Genomic DNA, 24,163 nt, shown 5'->3' with positions numbered 1-24,163 from the left:
AAGCTGTGAGTTGAGGATGAGAGAACCTAAGAAGGTATTGCAAAAGTATGAGCAGGAGGATAGAACAGGGAGAGGGGGAAACTTAGGATTCTTTGAAAATGTGAAAACCACCTAAGAATGTCTCCTGCAGTGATTCATCATTGCAAAAAGCAGAAATTGGAGCCTTAAATAAAGAGAAAAGCAGGGAGAGGGACAGGATTTTTTTTAAAATAAATTCTCATGTTTTATGGCTTAGAAAAAAATTATTTTGGTGTAGAAGCCTTGCAAAGCCACTCTGCAATTACAGGCACATTTCCAAGTGAATGCAAGTATCTTTAAGTCGTCCGAAAACTGGCAAGTTGATCACTAAGGGGGTTACCCTTCACCAGGTGGGGCACTGCCTTCTGGTCTTTCTCAGTCATTTTGGAATGGAGAACACAGCCCTGAACGTAGCAGCCAGGCACAGCCCAGGGCAGCTTTGCTACAGGACCAGCCCCAGGAGCGCTCTGCACGCAGAGCCAGATGTGCTGGGAAGCACAGGGCCACCCCACCCCACGTAATGCAGCTGTTCTCAAATAGACCAAACTGTTTCGGTCACTGCATCACAGGGACTCACAAGGATTCAGAAAATGCCTTGGAGAAATTCTAGCAACAAACTTTTTATGACTTTGCCAAGAACAAGACGCAGAAACAGAGCATGGGGTAGAACCCTGAGAACCATTTTTATAAATCAGCCCTTGACAACCAGACAGGCGATTAGGAGACACCGCTTAACTGTCCACAACCCTTCCATGACCTAAACCTTTGAGTCCAGCATAATTTTTCTCCCTAAGATCAAGTAATGAAGATGTTATAACTTTATGTATATATTTATATATAGCCTAAGAAAAGCCCTAATTTTATCTAATTTTATAGAAAATAACTACTGCCTCCTCTCACAACATGGATGCAGACTGTTACACGTCCATCAACACCCACTGTAGACAGCACCATTATGCTTATCTGCGAGTTTGCTGTACCTACAGAAGGGCATCTTACGGGACAGTGTTCACTCATTGCTTTTCTCTGGAGAGGGGAGGCTTGTATTTTTTACACAAATCCTGGGTACTTATCGCTAGGACAATAGCATTCAATCCTTGCTTTATTGTTCTAGCTGCTATTATTTCACTGTTGTTATGCATAGGTTTGGTAAAAGCCATCAGAATCCCTCATTCTATTGTGTCATGCTGATACTAGAGCACCTTCATATACCTCAATATAAATTCTTCCCAGTAAATTGAAAGAAAGAACAGCTGCAATAAGATACAGGCTGAATAAGGATGTCAGAGGTGTTTGCGTAGGTATAAAATATAAGTAATCCCCCTCACCACATAACACAAATGCAAAAAAAAATCTGTTGTCCATAGCATGCCAACATACAGAGGAAAAACTCTGAATTTATTCAATTGTATTTCTGAGAATGTTGAAGGCATAACACTGATGAGACAAAAACTTATCACCTTATGTCTATGTAACATATTTGCAAGAAATCAGCTCTCAGGTGGTATAAATTTAGGGAAATGAAGGCAGAGGTGACATGATCAGTATACAGAAACTTTTGGCAGAATAGCCAGTAGCTAGAGAACCTTGTTAAATGAGATTGTAAACTAGTATGTGGGCTGCATGCGAACTAGCTTGTAAGAGTAGCTCCTGTAGCGGGCAGGAGCCAGGCTGCCATCTAAAATGCTTCAGGGGTCCGCACACAGAGGTACAGCGTGTTCCCACTCATTCATGACTAGATTTTTATGGAAAGACAACATAATGGTGAAGGAGATACTGTTTCGTTAATGACTTAACCCCTAATAGAAGCTTGTCTGTTAGCTAAGCTGGAATAATAGAACAGTGAACATTTCCGTATGTTTTCCTAGACTCATACACTAATTTCTTTAGACTCAGCAGTTAATTCAGTTTTTAATTTAAGCTTTGGTTTCCTACATGAAGCCTCCTTGGACTTTTTCCATTACAGTTCTGAATACTTCCGTATTACTTTGAGCACCTAAGCAGTACTAATTACTTTAATTAAATGTAATCAGACATTAATATTGCATAATAACCCCATCCACTAGTTAACTTAGGTGTGCAGTTTTAGGTCAGTCATCCTTAACCAACCTTCAGCTGAAGCATAAGCAAAGTAATTCTGATCACTGGGGTGAGTTTACAATTCCTGCACTTTCTTTTTGCAGAATCCTACCTAACAGCTAGCAGCAAGCACTTATTAGAGATTCTCAAGCAGAAGCTTCCTAAGCGTTTAGAAAGGAAATGATTGCATCAGACTTACATGTTTGGGTGACAAGTGTAACCTTTGCAGCTCAGCATCACCATACTGGAGCTCCACCTTCCTGACTTTTCGGCGATAGGCTGGTGTGACGGGTATTGCATAGAATGGACTGTTTCCTTGTCAAAAACAGAAATAACATTATAAAACATTGTCTCATAGCAGTTCTTTTCCACTTCAGCTTTTCTGGAACAATCCCAGTTACAGCATAAATTCTTTAAGTAATGTGAAGTCAAAAATAATGGACTGACCTGTTTAGCTTGCCATTTTATTGCACTTACTGTGTCTAGTTTCTTTACTTATTTTTCTAAAAGCTTGCTGAGGAAGACCAAGAGTATTTCTGCCCAGAAGACTTTTTTAGTAATACTAGTAGCCATTCAAGCAACAGATTTCCCTTCTAATATTTTCCCTCTTGAACTTACAGCTCTACAGTTTCATCACTAATTTATTTTTTAAGAACAACAACACAGGGGGATTTATCGAGAGAACCAGGCTATCTCAATTAACTTAAACTTTTATTTCAGGTCTCTGCATAAATAGGAATTCCCTTTCTGACAAAAACTGAAGTGAAATCCTGTGGTATTTCTCTTGTGGAAAGAGCACAAATAATTAAGTGTGCTCCATTTTATTTTGGATTGCAGTACATATGTTTTATTCAATTTCAAAGCATTAATGCTATCATTTAGCAGACTCTGGGAACTTCTGTAGTCTTGTTAGTCTCCAGTGGAAGCAGGAATTGACTGGTAGGGTAAACAGAGGAGCCAAATAAATTTTTAAGGCTACTGCCTACTCATTTTCTGATCACACAAAGCTTTGCTTATTTTAGAGGCTTTCCATCTGACCTTCTGTGGAGTGGTTGCACACAGGGTTTATTACACAAAGGAAAGCTTAATGACATAATTTGATGGGGGCGTCTGCAATTCTAGCTATTTTGGGTGCTGTTCCCTGGTCTTTGCTTTCCCAGAGCCATAGAGTAGAGCATTACACCATCATCCCTCCTTAAGTATTTCATGCAGGACATACTAAGAGCAGTTTTGGACTTTGCATGTGATCTGATTTGATTGTCTGTCAGGTGCTAAGAAAGATACGTCATTAGTGAAATTAAGGTATTAGTAATGCATGTTCACTTCAAAACTATATGCAAGGAAACTTTAAACTTTGCTAGCTGTAACATGTCAGTTATGGCTGAACCACTTGAATCCCTTCAGAGCTGTTTGAGTTCACCTGCACATGCACAGACAGGCTGGCACAAAGAAAGAAGCTTCAGCTGAAAACTGAGTTTTCAGATATTTTGTAATAAAGGTAACTTCTGTGGAGAATAGCTGAGGAATTACTGGAATAGACAGATATTCAACAACCGCAAATCATTTTCCATCACTTCTGTGTAGACACTCATACAGAAGTTTTGCTGTACAAGCAATAGCTTAAGAAAAGCCCTAGTTTTATACAAAAGTTACAGGAAGCTATATGTTAACTCAACCAAAGTTTTACACCTAAGCATACTCAAACTTTGAGGGCAAAAAGAACTGAGCTGTTCTGCAGAACATGATAGGAAAACACTTACCAAGACGAGCCATTTTCCTAAGACTGCCCTACTCAAAAGATACTTTCTGTCTGTCTGTCTCCCCTCCAAGGAATATCTTCCCAGCAGGTTAAGTCTACTACAAACATGAGGTTCAAACTCTGCCAAACCTCTGTGTAGCTCCCACTAGAGTAGCCAAAACAAAAAAAAAAAAAAAACCCAAAAAACCAAACCAACAAACAGAAGTAAGCATTCCCACTGCAAAATCCTGCACACAACTAGCTAACAGCAACCAAAAAGCTTTTTATAAGCAGCTGGGGAGTTGTTTTAACTCCACCCTCTGGGCAAATCACCTGTGCTCCTGCCACAAGAACTCAGCCACGTGTTCCTTCCCCCAGTCTGGCTGTGTGGAATTTGCTCCACGCAGTTTGTAGTTTAGAAGAATGGTTTGAGGCTCCAAAGTTATGAAAACTTTTAACAACATGTAAAAAGAAAAAAAATAAAGCCAAAAAAGGCATCAATATTAGCATCTGTGAAATTTCCACCTGCTACATAAAACTGCAGAATAATTCCGATAAAGTCAAAGTTGCCTTATGTACTTTAGACAGGGACAAAGTATGCACAAGAAATCTAAATGTGTCTTTCCCGTATCTTGTTAGTTGCTCTTTACTAATTTAGTCAGAAATTTTTTCAGCACCCACAGAGAAGTTCAGGTTGATCTTGTCTATAAATTGCAGATGGGATGCATTATGACCATCAGCCTGCAGTTATCTGATAAGGAGCAGTATATAGTCACCGCATTTTTTTTTCCAATTAGGGGTGCAGAAAGTAACTGAGCCTGTCAAAAATCAGGGGGTCCTCCATGTTCCAAGCCATTGCGTGTAGAGGGAAGGAATTATCCTTCTTCACCACCAGTATGGCTTTTCCAATGAGATTTATTTTTTAGATCAAAACATTGACTAAATAAAGGTTTGGGTGAATGTAACAGAAATTAGAAGAAACTGTCTAGAGAGCAGGCCTGTTCTCTGGGATGGTAATGTGTGAGCTTCTTTTATAATAATTCTGTGGGTTTTAATGAATTGTTCTAAATATGAAGACTTAAAAAAACTGAGTAGAATGGAATGGGTTTGGTCTGAGAACATATTGAATGGTTGCATAATTAGTGTAAGGGCTAATGAGTCACATTCTTAATGCTCAGTAAATATTCTATAATACTAACAGCAAAGGAACTATTTATAATTGCATCTGGGTACTTTAAAAAGAGAAAAAAACCACAACCTTCTTTCCTGATACAAAACTACATGAAACAATTAAGTTTTGGTCTCCGTACGTGAAGTTTTAAATTTCAAGTGCTGGTTGAATTTGCCTGATTTCAGTTTTGGCTTGTGTGTGCAGACAATACGACAAGTTTAATTATCTGGCTATCTGCCTTACATGTATTTCTTTGTAGTCTTTCCAGACTTTTCTTAAACTTGCCCTTTTTTATATTTTGCAGTTCCCTCCTTTTGGGGTTTGGTGAACTCAGCTTGGAATCTTTGCTCTGTTGGGAAAAGACAGTCACCTGTCAATATTGAAACCAGCCATATGATTTTTGATCCCTTCTTAACTCCTCTTCGCATAAACACAGGGGGAAGAAAGGTATGTGTTCTATCATGTTCTCCTATTAAAAAAAAAAAAAAAAAAGTTGTTATTAGACTTACAAACATTTGCTATAATTTATATTTCTAAAGCATTTACATTTTTATCTCCCTAAACTCTGAGGCTGAATAACAACCTAGTGCTTTGCGTATCACGCAATTCCATCACTGCTGGAGAGATAACAACTGTACATTTTTAGGTGTCTTCTAACTTGTATTTATATTTTCATATTAACTGTTACTTGAAACTCTGCTGTCTGGAAGATTAGCATCTCACTTGGAAACTCCACATTTATAATTAAATTAGGTGTTCATCCTGAGTGGCATTTTAAAGGTGCTATTTTGTTTAAGATTGGCCGAGACCTTCATTTAGTCATCTAAATCAGGATAACATTGCAGTGCCATCACATTAAGGGGTAGGAAGGGATGAATGAGCTTCTTTATGTTATGAAATAAAAGGAACTGTGAGATACATATCTAAGCATGGGAGAGGCAGACAGATGTGTTCAAAAAGTAATCTAGTTTCTGTGTTATCTAGAGCATATTGGCACTCATTGTAGGATTTTTCTTATTGGATATGTCCTCACATATATTAACTAGAAAACGGAATGGCAACATTTATTTTAGTAGATCATAAGTAAATCTCCAAGGATATTGTATCAGATGAAAATGAGAGGTTAGCAAAGACTATCTTACTCATCTAAAATCACCATAATTTCTCGTTGGAAAGTGACTGCCACAGCTGACTAGTTTATTAACAACCATTTCTGACCAACAATATTTTTTAAATTATGTATATAGAAAACTTTTCTTGTTTACTCAGATTTTGAAAGTATATCTTAATAAGACGAGGTATAAGTCATTCTGAGCTAGATAACCTCAGCTTCTAGGGTAGTCCGTGTAGATTAAAGGTGGAAGCAGGAAATAATCTTGACAAAATGGTGCTTTGCAAAGAGGTGGAGATTGTTCTCTAAAGTGTGTGTACATATAGAAATACTGCTGATAGGTGGTAATCAGTGATTATATTCTCACTTTTCTGTACTATATCTGAGTTAGGAGCTAAAATTTGGACAAGGATATTATTTTATTGTAGTAAAAACCTTGAGTTCAGTAATGTTCCTATGAGGTTTTGCATCTCAGATGCGGAAGCATTGTAAGTCAACATAATTCACAAGAAATAATTTATGACTATGGATTTGAAAAACACCCAAGTATGTGCATTTGTGCTTGCTGACCTAGCACTTAGAAGCAGAACTGAAAATGTTATGCATGTATACAGTGGAAAAATGTAGAAAGTTAACAAATACAAATAATGAAAGCAGATTTGGATCCCAAACATTTCACTTTTAATAATCTCATGCCCATATCATTAGATTAGTTAGGGACATTTTACATACCTGGTTCTTAAAAGTAGTTTCTGCATTGCCAAGGTTAGGTGCTAACTCGTTCTTCCCATTTATGTTTACTAAAATAATTATACTTACTAAAAATCAGGAGTTCCGACAAATTTTTGAGTGCAGCACCAAAAGAAATTTCAAATTTGAAATTTGAAAAGAAATTCAAAGAGAGATAGTAATTTCAAAGCTTTGCAAATACCAAACCGATGCTAATGATTAAGCTTTATGATTTTTCTTTCACTAAGGAATGTATTCACAGTATGGAAGCTTAAGGAAAATCCTCAGATAGCTAAGTTATCAGTTCAGTTTATCCTACTAAAGGGCTGATACTTTTCAGTTCTAAAATTATTTTATAGATATAGCACCTTGGACCTGTTGGCACTCTTGGAAATAGTCATTAGTTCATGATGGATTTGTGTTGCTTCCCTTATGTGAGGGTGCTTAAAAGGGTATTTTAAAGATTTTGTTGCTTATTCCATGCAGGCAGTTCTCTTTAGTTCAATCTGTAATGCAGAACAATGCAGATGAAAAGGCATTGTGATTTACAGTATCAGAACAAGCACAGACTCTTAACAAAAGATGATTCCAAAATGACTTACCTTCTCCGGTTGTCTTGACAAATGAGATTTCTGCTGGAAACAGCATGAGATGTTAGGAGTTTGCTCTGTACTTCCTGCTGAGGTTCTGGTGGTACATGTGCACATACATCAGAATCGATGTAAGCTTTATCACAGAAATGATAAAATGGTGATATTGTTACTGGAGGACAGTAATGCTTCCAACTATGGCCCAGATTTCAGGGTAATACATACATTTTGCTTTTTAAGCAGAAATACATTGAGGTTTTTCATTATGATACAAAAAAGAAGGGGTTTGACTCTGCTATTTGTGTAAAGGCTGACATATTTCAGATTATTTATAAATTACAGTATGACGTGATACGAAAGTCAGGAATAAAATCACATGTAAGATGTCAGGGAGTCGAAGCCAGGAGTTTCAGAATATTTAACTTGTTTAGCAATTCTGAGAATTCAACTTTTTTTTTGAACCCACTCAGGGTGAAGCAAATGTATGATTATTAATAAAATATCGTAGGCACCGATACCGTGGGAGATGCTGTGTCAGTAATGAGTTGGTCTTACCACACTCACAAATATTATCCTGCTGCTGTCAAACAGCGATGGCTGCCTGTCATGTTGCAAGAACAGGATTTGTTCTAGTTGTGATACAGTCTGTTTTAAAGAGGTTTCTAAAATAGTTGAATCAAAATTCTCCTTTGAGGAAAAGATTGCAATTTTAATGCCTTAAAAAAAAAATAATCTTTGCTGGTAGTTATGGCTTCAGTGAGGATTTGAGTTGGCAGGTGGTATATTTGTGTTACTTTTTTGGTAATGTTATTTATATGTTAAAAATGGAGGTGTGTTTCATGTGGACCAAAGCACCTCCGTTTTCAGGGCAATGAACCAATTGATGTAACAGCCTGGGAATTTTTTAGGCAAGACTTAACCGTGATTATGCTGTACACAAAAGGATTTTATGCAACTGATCCTAAGAAAAATGATGAATAAATAAAAAAGGGATTTGATGTGGATTCAAATAAAAGTTATAATAAGCTAGCTTACATGCAGGTGAACAAGAGAGACAGCTAGTTGCACACTGTCAAAATTACACACCTTTTGAAAAGGGAGCTGGGAGGAGAATCAAGGCTTAAGAGAGAGCTAGGTGAAAGGAAATGTTTAGTACAGTTAGCCTTGGAACAGTAACTTCAAATTTTTAATGAATTATTTTGCTATTAAAGTCAGTTTTATTTGCATTTGAAAACGCAAATATTTATTTTTAAAAAAAAAAACATTTCTACTTTTTGTGCTTCGCTTTTGAAATTCACTTAAGAAGGAACAGAAGGGGTTCACCACAGGACCAGTATCCAAGACCAGTCTAGAGGAATGCACATAACGCATACCTGGGTGATATGATCACTGATTTAATATATGCTCTTAACTCTTTCATTCCCTACCAACTCGTTTCTCTTGGGCCTGCCTTTTTGGAGGTGGAGAGCATTGCTGAATTTCTGTAAACCAGTTACCTGTTTAGTTCTCAACATCCACCTCAGTAGACCAAAACTGTTCTAAACCACTCCATTACAGAATTTATGTCTAAAGAGTCCATCTTAAGTAGATACCTTTCTAGCCAATTCCATTAGAGAGAATGGTTTATTTCATTATTAGTAATGGCAGGCATTTTAGTAAACCAGATTGAGTCTTTCCTACAATTTTTTAGACCACATGGGAATAACATAATAATTTTCTTGTTCCTGAAGAAAAGTAATGGTCTGAAGTGAGAGTATGAAGGACATCGTTGTCTTCCTACCCCACCTGCAAGGGGCAAGAAGTACAGTCTGTGGCTTGTTACATGGCAGGTGACTTAAGAGTTACTTCTGATCCGAGGTTGAGAAGAAAATTCTTCCCCTTCCATTCAGGAGCAAATGGGATAGCAATGCAATTTGCCAAATATTTATATCTCTCTGATCCAATTTTTCACAATAAAAGTTCCAGTGAGCAATAATATATCGCTTTATGTGCTGTCCAATGATTGCAGTGCAGCGTCGGTCATGAGATTTAAAATTCAAGCATCATCAGATGTTATTCTGAATCGTGCTGTGTTATTTGGTATGTGTGCCTCTCCGTTTCCTGAGAAAGTGGCTTTTCAGGTCCTGAAGACTGAATATCATTGAATCAGATAATTGGATTTCAAGATCCAGAATCTCAGCACAAAATACTTAATGAATTTACATGCAGATAAATTCCCCAGAAGAAATGCTGCTTTCGAGGAAACTCCCCAAGTTTCAGTTCTCTCTCAGGCCCAGCTTTGTCTCTTGATTATCCATCTTAGTGAATTTAACATGCAGCCCATTTCAGATAAACAGCCCTTTTTAATAAACAATACAAACCCTTATTAATATGCTAATCATGCCTCTCCACTCTGTCACAAACACCGCTTTACTTTCTCTGCTTTTTTTCTTTGGATTCACATAAGCACCCAGGCAATCAGCAACAGGACAACAGAATAATATTTTTCAACAACCCAGTGTAGTCTAGTGACGATTGGGCAGCAAGCACTATGGGTTTCAGTCTCCAAAGCAGGTTTTACAGACTGCCATGGAGCACAGCAGCGCAAGAACAAACCACCTCACTTCCCACGGAGCTAGTCCCCTGCTGGATTTCATCCTGCTTTCACCAGTGCTGGCTGTCTCCTCCAAGAGCTCTTCCCTTTGGTCCCCCAGAATTTGTCCCCTGACTTACCTGTAGCCCATCTGCCTTTGATCTCCTGATTCTCTGTAGACTTAATTTCACGAGCCCTATTTCTGAGATTCTTTAAGACTGAATTACAGTTCTTGGCCATACTTAGTTGGGTTTTTTTCTCCTAGAAACATGTTAAGTAACAGCATGTTACTTAACAGTAGCAGTGGTTTAGACACTAAGTGCATCCCTGCCAATTAATTAAACTTTGTCACATAAGCAATGCTATGTCTTACTAATCATCTTAGGTCATGTTCAGGGACTTAAATTGTGGTTTAAAGTAGGTAAAGTTCTGTTTAAAATCACTTTATTTTGAAGACAAGGAAGGACATGGTGCCTGATGCTGACCTCTGGGGAAATAAATCGATCTGTGCCAGCCAGGACTGTTACAAACATTCCCTAGCTCAGTCTGCATAAAGGAAAGTTACTCAGTAAGATCCATAAGTCTGCCTTCTCATATGGGGCATTAATGAATGCAATCACATATTATTTAAATTAGTATCTTTATAAATAATTGGCTCACTCTGTGCATCATGAGATAATGGCAATATTTAGCAGTTTCTAAACTAAAATGGGATAGGAGAAAAGAGATTTATGAATTGAAATCAGTTAAATGGTTTCTCTGCCAGCTAGTTCTGATTCCATGCTGTTCAATCAATTCAGAGTATTACTAGCATTTTTCTCAAGAGTGCAATATATGACAACTGCCAGGCTTTGCTTTGGTGATTACTAAAAGGACAGATACTGGTGTGAACCATATTTCAGCACTGCAGGAATGTAAAAAATGAATTGTTAGAAATGGTCCAGGAGGAATAGATAGCAGTAAGACATCAATGTCATCTGTAAACTGACTTGAGATGAATTTTTAGAGGGCTTAATAATATGTTTTGATTTAGAGTGGCTTTAGAAAGTCAAAAGTCTGATGCAAATATCAAAAACTTTAATGAAGAAAAACTGAAATATAGTGCTGTTGCTTAAATAATTGTTCAGCATTTCTAACACTTCAACAGTATTGCATGTTCTCAGATGTGTTAGTAAATGAACATAAAATGAAACCAGCAGGTTAAGGTAACCTGTTTATTCATCCTTGTCATTGATTTCAGAACAGGAAAAATTGCTAAGTATTATTGCAGAGGTACTTGCAAACCTTGCTGTTAATGGGTGATATATGGGGAAAAACATACATTCGGGGTCTTGGTCTGTCTCTATACTGGGACATCTGTTTCCTTATCACTGCAATGATCCTTTCTTGAGACTGGACCACTTTGGAATATGTGGGGACTCAGATATGCAACTTGTGGTTTGAATTTCTGATTATCTGTGATAGTAGAACACCCATGAAGTCATGAAGGAGTCCCGAGCAGGCACAATGCGTTTCTACAGCTTCTGCATAGTATCAAGGGGGTTTTGCTCCAGTATAACTACTCTGCTTGACGTTTAACCTTGTCTAGTGTCATAAAACAAGCTCACTTGTCTGCCATGGGAAACTTCCTAGGAGATCCTAGATCTGGCAAGAAGTGATTCAGCGGGCTTACCACACAAGCTCTATTGTACCCTGGTTTAGAGTTCAGGATATGCTCTCATTTTGGCAGCAATACCTTTCTAATTCTATGTTAAACTGTATCTCAGCTGCAGTTGTGTAGTAATTAAAAGCAACTCGTGGTATCCTTGCAAAGGCAGGTGTGCTAACCCTGGGAACGCATTCAAAGGGATGTGACTTGAAACATCCAGCGGATCTGCTGTTACAGACGTTGGGCAGCAGATCCGTTAGAATGTTAAAAGAGTCTGTGGTATCATTGAAGCTGGGCTAGCTGACCCTAGCCAAAGGTCTTGTCCATTGCTTGCTTTTTTCCTTACTCAGTTGCTTATTTCAATAGTGTTTTCCTCTTTTCGGTTCCTAATAATGTACATTTAAAAACGATTAGAGTAGCAGCTGGCCTCCAACTACTAAATAGTTTGATATATTCAAAGGAATTTTCAAAAATACCAACTTTGTTCTTAATGCACTTTTTCTATCTTCTAATATACATTGTTCATGGTTTTTGTAGTATCTTATTTGGGTTTATTTCATCCTGCACTTAGGTCTATTTATAAACCTAAATGTTTATTTCAAGCCTTGCAGAAGTAAAAGTAACATATATCTTGTCTTTGTACTTGATTCTGTACTTGAGGCTATAACCACTGATGTGAAAAGACTGAAGATACTCTGTTTTCTCTCGCACTCATCCTGCTGTCGTAGTAAAGGTGTGCAAGTCTTCTAACACCATATGCTTTAAATGGAATATAATTTTCTGTTTTAGCATTATTAAAACACATTTCCTGGTCTCAGATGATTCATTCTTTGGTTCTTTTTTTTTTTTTTTTTTTTTTTCTGGTGTGTGGTTTTTTGGTGTTTTTTGTGACAAAAATAAAATAAGTATGATATACTGAAACTTAGTAAAATATGATAACATTTTCTTGAAATGGGGTAATTTTGGCACAATATCAAAGAAACATTTTTAAGTGAGACCCTGCTTTAATGGATGGGGATGTTCCATGTTATTTTGTACATGGAAGTTGAATCATACTATCAAAGTCAAGCTATCTGGGGAAGAAGGTAGCACATATAATGCTATTGTTCAGCTGCCACCAGTTCATCTGGGGCAAAAGATTTGCCATGCTGACCAGAACTAATGAGAATTCACACTCGTCTCTTCCTGGTAAATCCTGGCCTCAACATTTTACAGTTGCGTGCTCTCAGTTCAATGGCAAAAGGCTGCAATTTGTAAAGCAGTTTTTATGATCGCTGGTTGTGCATATTGGAGACTTTTTTTCTTTTCAGAAAGCAGATGTTAGGTACCTGTTATGTTCAGTTACCAGTCCTTTAGGAAGGTGGCATAGTCAGAACCCTAAATAGCTACGTAGCTATAGTAGCTAACATTACCTGTGTTTAAAAACAGCATTGCAACAGTTTCTTTCAGCATTTAAGAATAATTTACACAGCATCCAAGACATTTGCTTTTTTCTTTTTGTAATCAATATAAGTCCATCTTGAAATTATTTTGAAATGGTAAGTAAATAATTACTTATCAACAATTCAAAAAGTTCAGGTCTTTTTATTTCAATATCAGTTTATTCTCCTATGTGAGAGTAAACATTTGAGCTTTACAGCTTCCTAGCTGGCAGGTGTATATTGCATAGTAAATAGGGCTTCTAACACTAACCGTGTGTCGGCTGTGGTTTGGTTCTTCATCAATTAAGTCGGTGGCAAGACTGTTAACCGATCAGCCTTTATGTCCTGCATCCATCAAGTATGTATTTATAGCCAAGATATTTTTCCTGAAGATGACTTAAAAATTGCTCTGGAATGCTGTAACATAGTGTAGATTAGGAGACCAGTTTATACGTGAAGAGAGGAGATTTTATAATGTACACTAGGTGTCTGCTGCCCATCTAGGCAGGAGACGCATTTTGGCTGAAGATGTGTTAGTGGAAGAAAGGTAAGCTTTCTTCCAGAAAGTTCTCTGCGTAGTTGTACAGACGGCAGGCATCCGGATTGCACGTGGCCTGCTGGTGGCAGCTGTGAAGTTTGAGTGCTGAGACCCAGGGCCTGAGCAACAGGCACCTGATGCAGCCGTTCAGGAACCTGGGGAAAAGTTTCTCTTCATTTTTTTACGCAACTCTCAGTTTCGTCCAAAATGATTAAAGCTATGGCCTGGAGACTGATTTGTCATGGGGTTGCAGCAACCCCAAGTAAGTGAAAACATTCAGGAAATAAATGAAAATCCACCCTGACTTATCATCAGTTCATTCACATAACAATTAAGAAAGTTAAGGTTAAGTAAACCTGCCTTGTGGCTGGAGTGTTAAGCCCAAAGTAATTGGAAATCTGGTGCTTGTGAAACTTTTGTTTTGGCTTTGTGTCTCCAGCATGACAGATAACATTTCTCTTAATCACATGTCCCTGTATTGTTTTACACTGAATGTAATCAAGAAATCACAATATATTTGGCACAGATTTCTGCCTGTCTTGCAGCTGAAGTAGGTGCTTTATAATAGATAGACACATGTCAATCCTGCTGTAAGCTAGAAAAGATGAGGATAAACAACGCTGCTGCCAGGGTGAAATACAAATTGCTGTGGCAGTCAAATGTGCCATTCAGAATTCTGAGTAGCAGTATGGTGTTAGAGAGAAGTGCAAGTTCATTGTTTTCCCTCCTGGTCCTGTTAATCTCTGATTGTTGAAGATTGAAGCAGGCACGGCTTGCTTATAGACAGGAGAAATAATCTACGTCTTTTAGGATTAGATGCTAGAAAGGAGCTTACAGGAAAAAAACTGAAGCAGTGGTCAATGAACTGTATCTAATAATCAAAAACAAATCTGTGGATCAGCAGCTCCTCATCAAACTGGGATCTGGATGGTAAAGCAGCGGGGGTATTTAAGATGTGTATCACTCAACAGGCTGAGGAAAACCATCAGTAGGTGGTTCTGGAGCAGAGGAGGAAAATGTACATAAACTGGGGGTAAGAAACTGTTCTTAATGTAAGGGACGGCATATATTACATGGGATTGCAGGCCTTGCAAGGAAATTGGAAAGAGAAAATAATCCTTTTGCATGTACCCTTTTTTTATTTGGGATATGTTGTTCCTGTACACAAAGTGACAGAAAATCATAGGTCATAGTAGTATTGCTTGGCTGGGTGGTAGCCCTCTGTGTCACTTAGGTACCTGTTTGAACCTGTAACTATTGTTTGTTTTATGTAACTTTCCACCGAAAGCAATTACAACTGAATGGTTTTACCTCCAGCTTCTTTATTGAGTTATTGCTTGTGTCCCTGAACAAGAAACAGACCCAAACTATCAATGTAGGTCTGACAATGGAAATTTTAGCTTTTAAACAGAAATAAGAGAGGGAAATTAAACCTGACTACCAAAAATACCAGTGTTTCCTCTTGTCCTGTAACTTGTAACTTGGGAGAAGAGACCAACACCTGCCTACACCTGCCTCACTGCAGCCTCATTTCAGGCAGTTGCAGAGAGCAATAAGGTCTCTCCTGAGCCTCCCTTTCTCTTGGCTAAACACCACCCGTTCTCTCAGCCGCTCCTTGTAAGACTTGCTCTCCAGACCCTTCACCAGCCCCGTTGCCCTTCTCTGGACACGCTCCAGCCTCTCTACATCCCTCTTGTAGTGAGGGTCCCAAAACTGCACACAGGGTTTGGGTTGCGGCCACACCAGTGTGCAGGGGACAATCACTGCCCTTGTGTGCCACGCTGTTTCGGATACAAGCCAGGATGCTGCTGGCCTTCTTGGCCACCTGGGCACACCGCTGGCTCATGTTCAGCCGTCAGTCAACACCCCCAGGTCCGTTCCTGCCAGGCAGCTTTCCAGGCTCTTCCCCGGGCCTGTGGCCTGTGTGGGGCTGTTGTGCCCCAAGGGCAGGACACGCACCGAGCCCCGTTGAACCCCAGTGGCCTCAGCCCATCGGTCCAGCCTGCCCAGCCCCCCCTGCAGATCAACATTCCCCCCGGCTTGGTGTCACCTGCAAACTGACTGCGGGTGCCCAATCCCCTCGTGAGTAACAGAAAGGCAGTTGATTAAAGCATCAGTTTGAAGAAACAGCATCATTTGTAAGGAAAGTCAAACTGTTGATTTTTTGAATTTATGTTTTGTCTCTGTTGCATCAGCTCCAGCTCTGAATAATACTGTGAATAGGGAAAGGGGTGGCTTCTGTAAAGTTATCTTGAGCTTAAATCTGTATAACTTGCATCGTAACTTGAAACCATCTGAAGGAAGTGCCTACGGGTGCTGATACATCCTGAAGAGATTGTTTCACAAGGCAGTTGGAGCACCTGAAGTGAGTATTAAGAGATAATTCTGCTCAAGAAAGATGACTTTATTTCAGTGTTATGAATGCACAAAGTCTATCTCAAAGCCACTTCTGGATCAAGGTGAAAACTTACATCATATAAATACAAGTAGTGCTAATCTCTAACCTGTGACATACTGCTCAGAAAAAAAATGTACTGCATACTGCACTCCTATTTATTTTAACAACTCAGTGCCACCTGTCTCAGGGAAGCTGTACAGCAGAAGAGGGCATTGCATTGAATACATAACTTGCATGGCATGTTGCCACATGGATATATTTGAGGTATATATCAAGGGTGAGTAGGAAGGGGAAGGAGTGGGCAAGGGTTAATAAGGACAAATTGTGTTTCTTTACTTCCCTTGGATGTGCAGTAAAAAGGAATGGGTATACCCCTTACTCCCATATCCTTTCTTCTGTGCCCTAGCCAGCAGCTGGAAGCAGCATATCAACATCATAATTTGCTACTGATAGTATTAAATCCCTGTACTCACATTCTGCAGTCCTCCATTCCCTGCCACACAACAGTGCAAAGTATATCACAGATATGACTTTAAATCACAGCATCTTCCAGGGCTATGCCAAGGGCAGCACAGCTGCGCTGAGGTGGCACTGAAAAGCTCCTTTGAAGATACTTTCCTTAACTAAGTATTTAAACTTAACTAAGTATTTAGTCTAGTCCTATTTCATCTAGGACTATTTAAGACCTCTACCGAAAATAGCATGCAAATGTACTCAGCAAAGAAGCCTTTGGAAAAAAAAAAGGATTAAAATGTGAATTATTTTCAATCACACAAATGTACTTTTAATTTCATCACAGCCTTTCCAAATAAATGTATTTTTGTGTTTAGTTTTGTAAAGCATATTATTTATATGATGGACGTTAATAGCTACTTTTGAGTGACTTAAGCTTTTGATGCAAAATATAAATTCATGATCTTTTCTTTCAGTGTGTTACTAAAAATGACATGCTGCCATGGTTTCAATAGCCTGAAGATGGGTTAGGATGTAAATCCCTGTTTGGCACATACAAGGCTATTTACTAGGTATTGCTCAGTTAGAAGCACAGACACACCGTGAAACAGGTCTCTGGGTTTGATGTTGCCCAAGGACAGATTTGAATGCTGGAGAGAGAAATTCTGCACCCAGAACCTCACTACCAAGATGGATTTGGCGTGGACAGAAGGCAGTGATACTGGAGAGATTCTTGGACTCATCAGCCACCCAACAGTAAATCCATGCCTCTAAATCTCAACTTTAGGCCTACAACTTTGGCACTTTATCTTGTCTATTTGAAATCTTCACGATGCAAGTAAGTTATTAGGTACCCAAGACTAGATGGATGGAGGCTTTTTATAGTGCTTACACCACATTCCTTTTATATAGATGTATATTTACAGAAGGATATTGTTTTGAAGCACAGGGATGTATGCCAGCATCTATGATCAGATTTCAGATGGAATGGTCCTCTATTATCATGCAGTTTTGTGCCGTCTACTTACCCATTTACCGTAACCCAAAGGTCCTCGGACTTTGGGGTGTCTACATATTGGTTATAAATTATTTTTGTATCTTGTTTGACCTTTTGGGAGGCCTCTTTGTGACAAGTCTTCTGTTAACATGAAGAAATAGTGCAGCCTGGTTTCCTGCAGAGTCTCATTTTAACTTCTGTACAGCCTCTGTCCCCCATTATCACTTCTCCACTGCTCCACAGAGCCCCTCCGTTAGAAGGCAAAGCAGAAAACGCTGTGGTTATTTCCACGTTCCTTTGTGCCAGCTTGCCTGCAAATGCACCTCCTCATTGCCCAGTTGATTGATGATAACAACAGTCTATAATATCTGAGTTTTACCAGCCTGTTCCTCAGTACAAAATTGGTTTGGGCCTTTCTTCTACCCATTTTTCACAAAACACTGAGATTTCTTCTTCATCAAAGTTGGGTGAAACTGGCCAGCAGATACTGGAGTTAGTGCAGGGAAAGTAGGAAACAGGTCAACAACCAGTTTGTTACTATTATAATAAACTATTTGCAGTATCTTTTGTCATAGGCATCTTATTGCAAGCAGTGTGTGCCTGTGAAGCCAGGAGCTATCAAAGCTAAGTACTTATGTACCAAACAAGGAACTTCACAAGTAGATGTATATTAAAGAAAGAAACTGTATATCCTGTAGATTGCCACTTTTAGCATCACTGTGTTGCACATCAGTTTTTGGCTGCTGTTTTCTCCAGCAGAAATGTATCATTTTCAGTATCTTTCAGGGAGTACAGCGGTAAGAACTGAACATTATAAGCAAAACAATGTTAATAAATTAATAGGAATGTAACATCACTTGGATAAAAATCTTAACAATGTACCCAAAGGAGTGTCTCACCCAAGGAGTTTTCATTCTTTTAGAACTCTCTTTAGAAGATCCAGCAGCTTTTGAATAGAAATAGAATGCTGTTTTGTTCCTATCGTGATAAACTCCAGTTAGGGAGCTAAGCATCAGAAAGCGCTCTGGGAACCATTGCCAGCTGCAGTGCAAGGACACGTGTAAGGACTACGGTACCTGTACCGAGCAAGGTCACAGCTCACATCCTCCTACAGCTATGTGGCAAGTCTCACAGGCCAGAGGTGCGCTACGAGAGAATCTGCTCAAAAGTACCAAAGCCAGCTCAGAGAACAAGCAGAGGGGTTCAGCTTAAAGTATGAGCACAAGGTATCTGACTTGGTCCTGCACAGCTGGTTTGGAGCTCAGCCAGCCATGGTGGGCATCTCTGCACTCACCTCCAGGGTTGGGGGAAGCTTCTGCCTAAACAGCTCAGGATATTTGAGTGGACTGATATTATTCCAAATGTCATGTTCTTTAAATACTGTTTGAAGTTGAAGGTTTACTCAGTTCCCATTAGAGTATCACTGCAAATATCACCAAGATATTTATATGTGTCCAGCTGCTTTATCACCTCCTGTTCTACTCTCCCAAAACAGTTCAAGGGAAGGGGAGAAATTATTTAGCAGGAAGAAGTCTTAGACCAGTTTCATGCTGAATGCTCACCGCTGCAAGTGAAGGCATAATCTCCTCATGAAAGGCCAAATCCTTCATTCTCGATGACTCTCCTGTATGTGTTGATGCCTGGACTGATAACAATTGCCGCTCGTCCCCTGCAAACTAAGCAAAAAATATAAAATCAGAAACACAGATGTGAATATAGTCTTCAGCAGGGACCCAAAAATATATTTGTTCATTGAAGGCCGTGCTAATGAAAACCTCTACAAGGCATTAGGTAAGAACCCAGAAAGCATCACAAGTCAGGGAGTATTTCACTTGCATCTCCATCATTCTTTGGATAAAAACCTCTTTCATTTTCAGACCTCTGATAATGCTGTTAACAATGAGGTATTCTCAATCCAGTCTCTTTCCTCAGTTCTGGGCTCTCTGATTATCTCATTGAAAGGATTAAGTATCATTTTGGCCAATGGATTTTGCTCATATCCTCTCTTTCACTTACGCTTCTCTTTTCCTGAAAGCCCTTTAGCTGTAAAACCACATATCCATTTCAACATCTAAAATCCTTTGTCTAGTACTGATGGTCCTTTTTTAGTGCACCGTTGTGCCCTGCATAACTAAGCATACGAGTAAAGGGCTGTGCAGTGAGCTGTATGTTAAAGAGATTCCTAAAAAGAGGAACTACTGGGAGGAACAAAATGCACGCCAGCACTTTAACTTTTCTTCCTGCCTCTGCCAGATACCATCTGTTACCTTTAGAAGGTTTGGGACTGCCGTTTTCCTGTGAGCAGCATAGAGGTGATTACTGGGGAGAGCGAGCTGTGCTGTGGAGCTGTAAGTTGGTGCTGCACAGTGCAGAAGTATGCAGCAGCCTTTAACTGAACACTGCATGCATAAATTAGGCACAATATTAGAGCATCTGGTGTATGTAATGGGAGAATAAACCAGCTGTGCTAGATGAAATATTGAGTATGTCGAATTATTACAACAAACTTTATAAATATTACTGTTAGTCTGACCGCAATTGGTTTTTAATAGCATGAGATGACAGCAAGAGAGAGGAGTTCTGCGCATCACATGTTATGAAAAAGAATGATACTATTGCAGAGAGCACAGGGACCAGCACCCAACTAGAGCAGGCAGAAACTGCCTGCAGACAACAGGGAAACTGCAACAGCAATTCCGAAATGAGAAGGATAGTTCTCATCTCAAGATTTGCCATGGTAGCAAGAGTCCACAAAGCATTAAGGAGATATATTTTGCAATTTTTTGCAAAATGAAAGTTACATTTCATTAGCTTTTTATGGTATTTTGAGCCCAATCAATAAGCTTTACGACCTGCATCCTCTGTTGGCTCATTGAAGCTAACTGGGCTATCAGCTTTCTGTCTTGATACACTATAGATGGGCAATCACACTTTATTTAATGACTGAAATGGACACCTTTGGTGATACTGGATTCTTCAATGAGATATGTAATTGTTCCCAGCTTATGCAGCTTTTATTGAATTATTATTGAAAACATAATTTCATGCTTGGTTAAGTGGTAAATTTAATTCATTTGCTAGCAAGATACAGTAACAAATATGACGTTACCAGTATGACTTCTAAGAAAGGAGAGGAAGTTCAGTATAGCTAGCCAACAAGTATAAACTAGCTAAGCACTTGTTGGTTAGCTTTTCAAGATGTGCTGCTCATGGATTTTTTAAAAGCGCAGGAAAAAACTTTTCCATCTAAAGTAGGTCAGTTGTGACTGAAAGCTGACAGTTGTAATACGTAAGTTGAGTCTTGTGGGTACATTACAATCCCAGTTAGTTTTGCTCAAATGAACTGCCACTGGTCCTGCTTTTTGGTGACTTCAGGACAGGTGAGTCACTGAGGGCAAAGGACTTGTGGCTGCTTATGGAATTTCCTTAACAACAAAAATACAGCACCTTCCTTCATGTAGTTGTGTGTGCATCTACGCGTACTTTCACAAATGCATGCAGAGGGCATGGGAAAAAGGTTAAGAACCGTCCTTTGTTAAACTGAAGTTAGTGAGACATGTCTGAACACGGACTATGTGCGAGGTACACCCGCTTTTTCCTTTTCAACACAAAATCCATGAGAAAGACTCGAAGCCATGGCTTGCTTTATGCAGGACTGACAGTAGTGCTGTGTAGAGCAGGAGACTGGACTAGAAAACTCCAGAAAGCTGTCAACCAACATTGCGCTGAATCTGTCTTTTGAACAGATTCTGGCTGCTTTAATCCTAACTTCTCTCTGCTTTAACAAAGGCACCTAAGAATAGCCTGAGGAAATGCCGGCTTTTTTGGGTAAGGAAAAAGTAGCTTTTAGATGCCTGCAGTTTAATGAAACAAATTTCCCCCCTTATTTCTTGAATATAAAGCAGTTCAGACTGTCTTTGGCACCTCAGAGGAAATGCATTGTAAATTAAAGGTAGCTAGATAAATTTTCAATGGATTTGATGAGATGAAAGGGTAAAGCATTTACTAGAAATTTTTTTTTCATAATAGATTGGAATTTATGGAAACCCTTACTGACTTTGCAGTTACATCAGTTATTTAGCATCTACAACACTACTTCCTTCAACGTTACCAGTTTTAGTTTACTAATTCAACTGATCATCTTCTAAGCGCAGTGAAATTGCATTGAATATACTCAAAATAATCTTTTTCTTAAAAAAACAGGATTATTTAACTATTTTTGCAACTTCACACAACATAAACATGAATTAAGGGTTCATGGCTTTGGCTGTTACTTGCTGAGCATCCCTAAAAGTTAAGAACACATTGAAATTATGGTTTTTATGACACGATTGTCCAAATAAAGTTTTCTCAAGGAGCCCTACCTACCTACAAAATGTTTCACCGTTTTTCTACAAAGAATCTGTGGTGATATTTTACTTGAAATAGCAAGATTTAGTCCTTTTGCTTTCTCTCTGCCTGAATTTCTGAAGCAGCACTGACTTTATAGAGGCCAGTAGGATTTTTATTCTGGCCTGTTCATGATTGCAAGCAAGTTTTAATTCAGAACTTATGAGGTCTCTTTTGTATGGGTTTGAGTTTCATCATGACCTTTTGAAGCTGAGGATCCAACAGAGCTCATTGGCCTAAGTGTTAATACTTTTTCATTAACCAAATTTTGCTTAATTTAACATAGAATCTCATTGCATTCAATGGAGTTGCTTTTGGCAATCAAAGGAAACTGTTGGGAAGGGGGTAACAAGCAATATTTGGTGCTAGCTGAGGAATCGGTAGATATGTTAAGTAGTATAAATACTTCTAGGGTGTAGAAAACCTGATTTTGCTAAACACATTTGAGATTGAAGATAGCTTAATGCATAATAAAGAGTGCAACATAGTGAAGTTGTAGCCTTAACTGTTGAATATATGTTTCTACAGTAGAACTCATTGAGTGTGGGCTTGAAAAATCACTGTAAATTAAAAAATTATTACAGAAATGGGTACAGTAATTTAATGATTTTGGAGGGGGGGGGGGGGAATAGAAATACACAAAATACAACAAAAGCCTCATTAAAAAAATAAGATAGAAGTTAAGGTTTTCCTGGCATTGAAAAGTCACTTAACAGCCAAAGTTCTAAACAAAAGGAAAATAAAATTTTTAAAAACCACACAAGGGAGTAGTAAATTCGTAATTTCTACTGAGTAAGAATTGGCAAACTGCTTGTCAATAGCTGTAAAATGCCTTCTGCTTGGAAATATTTCAGGACATTAAAGAGAAGAAAAGGTATTTGGCCCAAAGCTTTTGCCTCCAATGTACAATTTATGTCAGATTTATCTTTCCATTTTTTAATACACCAGGGCTTTTTCTGTCTTCTCTGTAAAAAAATGGCCACAGAGGAGTCAGGAATTCTAGTGAGACGAGACTTTTTTTGAAATAGAGCCATGTGTCGCTGTCATTGCTTTGTTTGAGGTTATGCTGGCCACCATTTTCTATCTGTGTTACCAAACTCAGTAGCAACACAGTTGCTGCATGTCTTGCTATTATTATGTTCTTAACCAAAGCAAAAATACCTGCAAAAAAAACCTTTAAAGATCTCTGAATTTAATTTAACCGTCTTTCTATCTCTGCCTGTCGCAGGAGGAAAAAATACTCTTTTATATTAAAAAGCCTTTGATTAATTTTTCCTGGTCTTGATATCCTTTTAGAAAAGGTTCTTTACAAGTCTGCGTAGCCCTCCTCTATTGATAAAGGAAGTTCTCTATGTAATACCACATTTTCTCATTTAAATACTCTCTCAATGTTCTTTTTTTTAATTATGTTTGCGGCTGTTTTAAAGCACCTTAGCTGAAACCTTCAGAAGTAAAGTACACAAAAATGCCCTTTGTTAGCTTTTCTGGCTTTGTCTATCATGAGCCCTCATAGCTCTCTTTGAATGCATACATCTTTGTTTGATAGTTGCATATGAGATCACCAGCGTGGCTCTCAACAAACAAGGGTGCATTTTAAAGGATAAGCTGAGTGCCTGTGAAATCATTGCACTGCATTACTATAGCTTATCTTTCTACTTTCATGGTCTGTAGTCCTCATATGGATTTATTTCATCAGTGCTTGCACACAGCTTTTATAGCGCCTTGTACCCTTGCATCATTTGGCCTGCTTAGACTCACCATAAAGCCTTATGCTTAAAGGATAATGTTCATGATGGGGGAAGTATACAAGGCAATAAACAGCTTTTGCAGGTGATTAAACACACTGAAGCAAAGCTGAAGTATTTGAAAACCCCAAAAGCTGTTTATTGTAAGCACAGTAACACGTCACAAAGAGAAGCTGTGCTCAACAAGCCACAACATTAAATAAAAGCTTTTCTTTGCCTTGTCTGGCAAGGACTGGGAAGTTTTGTAGCGCTGCCTTCATTTCACCAAATAGATCCTTCCTTCTCGTTTTTAATGGCGTGGGTGGCTTTCATTGTTCACATAGGGTGTAACGGGAGATAGTTCCAGTGTAATTGCTTGGGATAAAAGCAGCAAAATGTCCTTCTTCAAATCACTACGGAGGTTCTTGATGATAGTCCTTCCCTCCTCTGCCCACCCCACAAGAGGCCCCCTTCATTCCCAGCTGGTTTTTTTGTTCTTGCTGCTACTGCATTTGTCTATGTTTCGTGACTTTTTTGTGTGTGTGTGGTTTTTTTTTTTCTTTTCAACAATATCATCACCTCTACTT

At 38.7% G+C, this 24,163-nt stretch overlaps 1 protein-coding gene across 3 annotated transcripts in view; it reads left to right on the top strand.

Annotated features, from left to right (window-relative positions):
* Positions 1–24,163, top strand: part of CA10 (carbonic anhydrase 10) — a 209,864-nt gene that overhangs the window by 77,246 nt on the left and 108,455 nt on the right. For all 3 annotated transcript variants that reach the window (XM_027795704.2, XM_005243656.3, XM_027795705.2), the window contains one exon: positions 5,311–5,453. In XM_027795704.2, coding sequence (XP_027651505.1) covers positions 5,311–5,453 — 143 coding nt within the window. The remainder of the gene's footprint in view (positions 1–5,310; positions 5,454–24,163) is intronic.

This window comes from Falco peregrinus, chromosome 2 (assembly GCF_023634155.1).
Source record: "Falco peregrinus isolate bFalPer1 chromosome 2, bFalPer1.pri, whole genome shotgun sequence".
Lineage (NCBI taxonomy): Eukaryota > Metazoa > Chordata > Aves > Falconiformes > Falconidae > Falco > Falco peregrinus.
Note: the sequence above shows the minus strand (reverse complement) of the source record. Positions and strands in the feature narration are given on the sequence as shown.